At 53.6% G+C, this 7,505-nt stretch overlaps 1 protein-coding gene across 1 annotated transcript; it reads right to left on the reverse strand.

Annotated features, from left to right (window-relative positions):
- Positions 1 to 762: 762 nt before the first annotated feature.
- LOC139832537 (uncharacterized) lies at positions 763 to 4,043 on the reverse strand. The gene is made up of 3 exons (XM_071822318.1): positions 3,952 to 4,043; positions 1,432 to 1,663; positions 763 to 1,311 (listed from the first exon to the last, which is right to left on the reverse strand). The coding sequence occupies exons 1-3, from the start codon at positions 4,041 to 4,043 to the stop codon at positions 763 to 765; spliced, it is 873 nt and encodes a 290-aa protein (XP_071678419.1).
- Positions 4,044 to 7,505: the final 3,462 nt, after the last annotated feature.

The following is a 7,505-nucleotide window of genomic DNA, read 5'->3' on the forward strand; positions in this document are numbered from 1 at the left end:
TTTGAACACATACTTATTTGGATGTATAATGTTTATGAAAATTTCATTTGATAAAGGTTTGTAAAACAAAAATAAAAGAAAAGTTTTTTTTAGTGCGAGGGAGAAAAGGTCCAGCCAGCCAGGCCAAATGGCCCAACCAGTGCCTTCTTTCAAGCCCACTAAAATCCCAACACAGACATCGAACGTGATCAAGACCTTTTGCCTGTCGTTCCCATCCCGTACGGAGGAGACAAGGTCGTCGGTCGATCTCGCTCTCCCGTCGATGCTCCCCAATCGTCCCGAGCGCCCTATCGCCAGCACCGCACGCTCCCGCATCGCCCTTGCCTCTCGTACTTGTCTACCTCGAGTCCTCCCCATTCACGTCGTCCTCTCACGGCCTAACGCCAACTCCTCGTGGACATAGCTCCGTTCCTGCGCGCCATGTTCAGCTTCCCGATGGCCGCCTCTCTCCAATACCCAGCTCGCCTCTACGCTGACGAACCGCCGGTGGCCTCACCTCCTCCTGCGTTTTCGCCTTTTCACGGACTTTTCGCCGGTCGTGTACGCCACCTCTGCCCCGCGCTGATGTGCGTGCGCGTGCGCATGCCAGAACAAGCCAGCGGATCGAGCCGCCTACCGCTCTGTCACCTTGGCCGCTTTGTTTCCCTGTAGGCAGCGCGGGTTGCCAAGTCCAGGCCACCTAGCGCACAAGCCCCGGCGTCCTCCTTGACCCGTCGAGTTTTTTTTTTTTTTTTTTTTTTTGAGATGGAACACCAGATTCCATTAAACACCAGGCTCAGCAAACTTGCTGGCCACCATAACTCGTACATCGTCAGGCAGAGACTCCGACCAGTGTAGTCGAGAATCCTGTCGGCTGGCACCATAGGCTGCTAGGCAATGTGCTAAATTATTACAAGCCCGCGGGGCAAAAGAAAAGCTAACTTGATTAAAATTTAACTGAAGAAGGACTCTCAAGTCCCGGTAGATCACCCCCTCAGGTGTCAGGTCCAGATCATTGCTTTGGATCGCACGAAGCAAAACTTGAGAATCAGACTCAATTTGGACGTTCACCATTCCCCATGTCATAGCTGCATACACCGCTTCTGTACATGCATGTGCTTCTGCTTGTATTGCACTAGCCACACATGGAAGGACACCCGCTCCAGAGCCTCTCACTGATCCACTTCTGTCTCTAACAACGAAGCCCCATCCTCCCTTTCTCTGTGCGGCATGATAAGCTCCGTCGATATTTATTTTAAGGACATCACCGATCGGAGCCTGCCACATCAGTCCAGGCCTCTCAGTCTTCTCCTTCATCAGTTTGCCACAATGCTGCAAAGATTCAGCAGTCCAGGTTCTGATCTGTCCCACTGTATGTTCCCAAGGGCCAACATTCTCTTTCGCGTTGATTTTATTCCTTCTACCCCACCAGCACCAGAGGAGACAACATACCTGCACACTATCCCTTTCAGTCAAATTTAGCAGCTCTTGTACGGCTTCTTTTCCATCCTGAGCTTGGCACATTCGATTACGGATATTATCCAATTTTAGTTCTCTCCATATTTTTGTTACTTCTTTACATCTCAGGAAAAGGTGAGCACAATCCTCATCCAGCCTTCTACAGCAAACACAAAGTGTGTCGCATTCAATTCCCTTGCGCTTGATATTCCTCTTGACAGGCAAACTGTTATGGGCTAAGCGCCAAATGAATTGTTTAATTTTTGGCGGGCAACTTAGTTTCCAAATCTTCTCCCATTTGATGACTCCCTCTGGTTGGGTTGATGAAGATTGAATCATGCCCCTTCGATCTCTCACGTACAGGTGATAAGCAGACTTGACTGAAAAACACCCTTTCTCATCATAGTGCCATGCAACAAAATCTTCAAAGTCATCACGAGTAGGGGTACACAGAATGACTTCTGCATCTATTGGCCAGAAAATATCACGGACTAGGTTTTCATCCCATTGATTAGTCACGGGGTCAATGAGTTGGCTAACCATAGTGAGGACACATTGTCTCTTTGGTGTTATTGGCAATCTGGCATCATCACGAGCCAGCCATGGATCCCTCCATATGTTCACGCTGGACCCATCCCCAATACGCCAAACTACTCCTTTTTTCACCAGGTTTAGCCCTCTCAAAATGCTTCGCCAAGAGTAGGACATACCAGCAGTTGGTTTCGCCTCTAGGATAGATGTGTCAGGGAAGTACCGTTAGGGTGTCAAGGTGGGATCCCAGTGGGATGTCATTTTGTACTATGTAGTTCAAATTTTGATGTCAAAATTTGTACTAGAAAAATCAAATTATACTACAAGTGGGACAAAAGTGGGATCCCACTTGACACCCTTAAGTACCGTGCCTTCAATACCCTAGCACACAAAGAGTCTGGCGCTGTGAGCATACGCCAAGCCTGTCTAGCCAACATTGCAATGTTGAAAGCATATAAATCTCGGAAGCCCATTCCTCCCTCTTTCTTGACCCGTCGAGTTGAAAAGGGTCTCGTCCGGGGATCTTTTTTTTTAGGAAACAGAACAACAAATCGGTATGAACGAATCGGTATCTTAACTTCGCGGTGGGAAAGCATGTAATATTATCTCGTGGTTTTCTTAGCGACCTGGTTTTTTCCTTTGCTGGTTTTTTCCTAGCGCGGGAGGGTTAGATCACGTGATCGTGTGGTTTCCGCTTTCCCTGGGATGCTCGCTACCCGGTTCTCTCACGGTACGAAGGCAGGAAGAACGAGCGATTTGGCCAGAGCGGTTTTTTTGACGTACGACACGGTTTTTTAATACTAAATATTGGGATTCATTAATTATATAATTAGTACTGATAATTCAATTAATTAACTTCAATTTTGACAAGGTCTGAAATGAAAACACAATTTAATTAATTTGCCTCACAATATATATCTATATCTATACCTAATAATAAAGGAGCTAAGGTTTCTGCCAAAATTTTCGTCCAACTTTTATTTGGACCGTTTTACCCTCCCACCAAATCGCATATTACTGTGCAATGCCATTGTACCTGTTCGTTCTCTTGTGTAAAAAACAGCCACAATCCGTGCCTCCCACGATCCCGCCGCCAAGCCAGATCCGGAGATGATGAGTGCTCTGATTGGACGGCCCCTATGAATCGAATCGAACCAGAGTTCTTACCGAACTCTTCCCGAATCAAATCTCTGATCTCTGATTTTGCTCAGTTTAATTTCTTGCCTCCTTACACAAGAAAATCCACCCATATATAGCCCTCTCCTCCTCGGATGTTTCCAACAAATCCATTGCAACCTCGCCGGAAATTTCTCGCTACGCGCTGAGCCAAGCGTTCGCGGACGGGCGTCAGGTGGCAGCGTTGGCGCGGGTAGACGTAGCGGCAAAGCCGAGGCTCGCCGTCGAGCTGGATCCGGAGTTCGCCACGCTGTGCGAGCAGGAGTAGATGACGCCGATGGGTAGGTGCCGCCGCGCATGTACCTGGCGCGGCAGGGCGTCGGCCGCAGCGATCACGTTCCTATCGTCCCGACCTGAACAGAGGCGAAGAGCAAGCCAAGAAGGTGGTTGTGCGCCCCGACCTGAGGGCATCTCCAACCGGGCGACCCATCCCGCGCCCGCGCGTCCGGATGGGTCCAGCCGGACAAAAACCCGGCCCAGCGCGTGGACCCATCCCTAAAACGAATGCCCGCGGCGTCCGGATCGACGCAAACCCGGCCCAAATCTTGGCCGGGTTTGCGTGGCCACGGACGCGAAAGGCTGGTCGCTCGCGTCCGCCCCTTGTCCGCCCCTGGCCCGCGTGTCATAGGCATAAATAATATTTGTCATTAAAAAGAACTCATTACATTTTTTTAGGTACTACTTCTATCCTAAATACGTACGGGGCCGGCGGCCTCGCCGGCGACTCCCTCGCCGGCTCGCCGTCGGGGCCGTGGATTTCACTCGACGCGGGCGGCCTGTACGCGTGAGGATTCCACTCCAGCTTACTACGGGCTGGGTGGCGCGTCGGCGAAGGCGCGGGCGTCGGCGTCGGCGCGGGCGGCGGCGCGGGCCTGGGCAGCTTGGAAGGAGGCCGTCATCCTCCTCCTTTCCGTCCGCGCACCTCGGGCGCGCTCGCGCTCCGCCTCCTGCGGCGGAATCATCCGCTTCCCGCATAGCTCCACCTCCTGCAGAGCGGCGCGTTCCACAGCGGCGCGCGCCTCAACGCGGACGAGGGCGGGTGGATCTCCTGCCGCCGGCGCATGCGCTCTTGCCGGCCGCGCTCCGCCGACTCACCATCCTCCCGGGCGCGCCGCTCGGGGGACGGCATCTGGATGAGGTGATGGGCTGCTCGCATAGCGAGCAGCTCGTTCTTCTGGCCGAGGAGGTCGCCTAGCGGCGGCGGCCGGCCCGCCGGATGCCCTCGTGCTCCTTCGTCACGCGCGTGAGGTCGAGGAGTCGCTCCTCGATGGCGGCGTTGATGTTCGCCAGCGCGAGGTCCTCCTCGTTGACGGGCTCCTCCGCGGCGGCCGCCCCCTCGTCCGCGGCCTCGTACCAGCCATCCGCGGTCTCGTGCCAGCCCTCCGCGGCCGCCTCCACCATCTCCGCGTCACCGGCCTTCTTTGCCGCCGCCTCGCGGCGACGCGGAGCGCCTCGTCGTCGGCGACCCACCGGGAGTCCGCGCGCTCCTCCTCCACCGTCCGCGGGAACCCGGCCCGGCGGCGAGGGAGAGCTTGGCCCATGTGGTCTGCAGGTGCGCGGCATGGCGACGGAGAAGGTGGAGTGGCCGCCGGAGAAGGTGGAGTGGGAGAGGAAGGTCCGCGGTCTGTGTGAGACCGCCGCCGTCTTTATAGCCGGCGGTCCGGCGGGAAACCAGGGCGCGAGCGCGCGCCAATGTCGTTTTCGCGCGCGGAACCTTGCCGCGCGCGGGATCTTTCCCGCGCGTTCCACCGCCCACCATGGTCGTCCCGTCGAGGCTCGCCATGGCGCAGCGCCGCGCAAGGAAGACGAACCACGTGGCGTCTCTTTGGGTCGCCGCGTTGGGCGCAGCGCGCGACCCAAACGGACACGCGGACGCGGGGCGCTGTCCGCGTGTCCTGGCGGCGACCCAAACGGCCCAAAACGGACGACCCAGCGCGTCCGTTTGGGTCGCCCGGTTGGAGATGCCCTGAGAGCGCAGCGAGTGGAGGGAGACAGAAAAATCCCCCAATCGACATCGATGCAAGCTCCCGCGGGAACCTACCAGTGAGGCCTCGCGCCGCCGGTAGGGCCCCGCCCGCCCCCATCGACAAGACGCTGGCTAGGGCCCTGTGCATCCAATCCTCACTTGCCGCTTGCTGAGACCCCCGCCGCGCCTCCAGCTATCTCGCCCACTCAAAGCGGTCGCCGGCCTGCCTCCGGTGCTAGCTCCAATCGAACTACGGGCAGCCCCAACACCACGGCAGCCTCAGAGCACGGCGAATCACAGGGCTCAGCGCCGCCATCCCCGTGTCCTCATGTGCTGCTCGCTGACACAGCACGAGGTGAAGACGAGCGTGGCTGGGTGCGAGGCCTAAATCCAGAGCAAGGACGGCCGGCCTTGACAGAGCCGCTGATGCTGCGAAGGTTCCAGGCGATGCGGAGAGTATTCAGCAGCTCCCCACCGACAGCTTCAGCAACGAGGCTAAGCAGATACTACTCTCCAATGTGGTGAGATAATCAGATGCCATTTAGTTTAGTATAATCGGTGCTGACGCAGACACGCAGTGCAGGCATTGCACTGCAGGCAGTACTTGCATTTATTATCCAAAGATACAGACTCATGTTCAATTTACAGCGATCATTTTTTATTAGGTAATTTCAGACCAGTTGTGAGATGAGCTCCCAACGAAATAAACATTTATTTATATAATAGCAAAAATACTCCAGTTGAGAAAATACACACCGACCAAAGGACATTTTATAGGAAGTCTACTTTGCTGTACTCATGCGACCTAGGATCATATTGTATTAGCTCATCAGCCAACTAATCAGCTGTGGAGCTTATAAGCACAATATTTTCATGGCATCGTGATTTCTGAGGGTCCGTTGGGGTTCGTTGTATTGCGACCGCGTACTAAAATTGTGATCATATTCTGTATTTCTTACACCAAAATGAAATTTATTAAGTTTTCCGTTGTTACATGAGTGATCTTGCCATATAGGTGAGCGCATTTTGAAAATCTAGGCGACTTTTTAAAATGATTTTTCCCCAAAATTTGTACTTTTAAAAAAGCTAAATATTTTAAACAAAATCAAAAACAAAAAAGCCGGAAGAAACGAACAAAACAGAAGCCCGACCAAACCGAACAGAATCGGACCACACTAGAGAAAAAATCGTACGCACGAAAACAATAAGGCCCCTAACTGCATCTGACCCACGCGCTCGCGGCGATGTGCGGCGCGTCGTACAGGTTTTGCCATTTGTTAGCAACAAAGCATGAGGGAAGGCCGACAGTAGAGGAGCTGTGGCGGTGTGGCGAGCTACGGTCGAATGTAGCCGAGGAAGAGAGGAACAAGAGGAATCACGCGCCGTGTGGCACATCGGGTAGAACTGGATAGTATCGCTCAAGTTAGCGGCATGGACCGGTAGGGTGGCAGCGGGAGGAAGAATATCACGAGAGAGGGGAGGTTGGGTTTGCGCGCGAATCGAGAGCTATCGACACATAAATATAAACATATGAAAGTATAACCTTCGATTTAATATGACACCGTAGCAACGCACGGGTTTTGTGCTAGTCTATACCTAATAATAAAGAAAATAAGGCTTCTTGTTCGTCCGTCTATTTTTGCCCCTAATTTTTTGCCTAAATTACATGTCATGCCACCGCCAGTCAAACAGAAAAAAAGCTTCCGTGCTGAAGTCGAGTTGAGGCGTATTGAGTCCATCCGTGACCCGTTGTCCGTTCACCAAAATCTGGCTTGGAAACAGAAATCCAATCCACCTCTTCCCAACCGCACGCCACCCTTCTCTATTTATACACGTGCCCCCGTTAATTGATCAACTCCGTTTGGTTTCCTCTCTTTCCCGACGATTTTGATCAGAATTTGTTCTGCGCGATCTGGATTGGAATTTGCTCTGCACGATTTCGATCGAAATTTCTTCAGCGCTGCTGCTGATTATTAACCAGCGCGAGCCAACAGATACTATACTCAAGGATCACCTGGATCCGCGTCATCTTCTTTATCGTTCAGCGACACGAAGCTATGGTTCCTGACAAGACGGCGCCCGTGTTGTTCAGTCAGCCCAATATGGCTTTGTGCGGTTATCGGTTTGCAGGCTGCGGTGTCAGAACCGTAGAATTCAATCGACCGGCACGAAAATAGCTGCAAGCCTGCAAGGGCAGACAGGAAGTGCTCTTCGTGGGATGAATCCCAACACCTGAACGGGACCTGACCGTCTGGTAGCCTAGAACGGCTGGGCCAAGGACAAGGTGTCGCTGGAGGTCTACAACGAGTTTCGTCGGCCCGAGTCGCTGGAGGTCACCTTCAGTGGTCGGTGGTCCGCAGTGCGCGTGCAGTCACGCGGACTTGGCCGACGGCTA

This window comes from Lolium perenne, chromosome 6, assembly GCF_019359855.2.
Source record: "Lolium perenne isolate Kyuss_39 chromosome 6, Kyuss_2.0, whole genome shotgun sequence".
NCBI lineage: Eukaryota > Viridiplantae > Streptophyta > Magnoliopsida > Poales > Poaceae > Lolium > Lolium perenne.

What these genes read in the sequence shown, in the direction of transcription:
- LOC139832537 (XM_071822318.1), bottom strand. Translation starts at nt 4,043, where the DNA reads ATGACGGCCTCCTTCCAAGCTGCCCAGGCCCGCGCCGCCGCCCGCGCC. An exon ending in GACGCGCCACCCAGCCCGTA is followed by an intron (nt 1,664 to 3,951) that starts GTAAGCTGGAGT and finishes AGCCCATAACAG; the next exon opens with TTTGCCTGTCAAGAGGAATA. An exon ending in CTGAAAGGGATAGTGTGCAG is followed by an intron (nt 1,312 to 1,431) that starts GTATGTTGTCTC and finishes GAATCTTTGCAG; the next exon opens with CATTGTGGCAAACTGATGAA.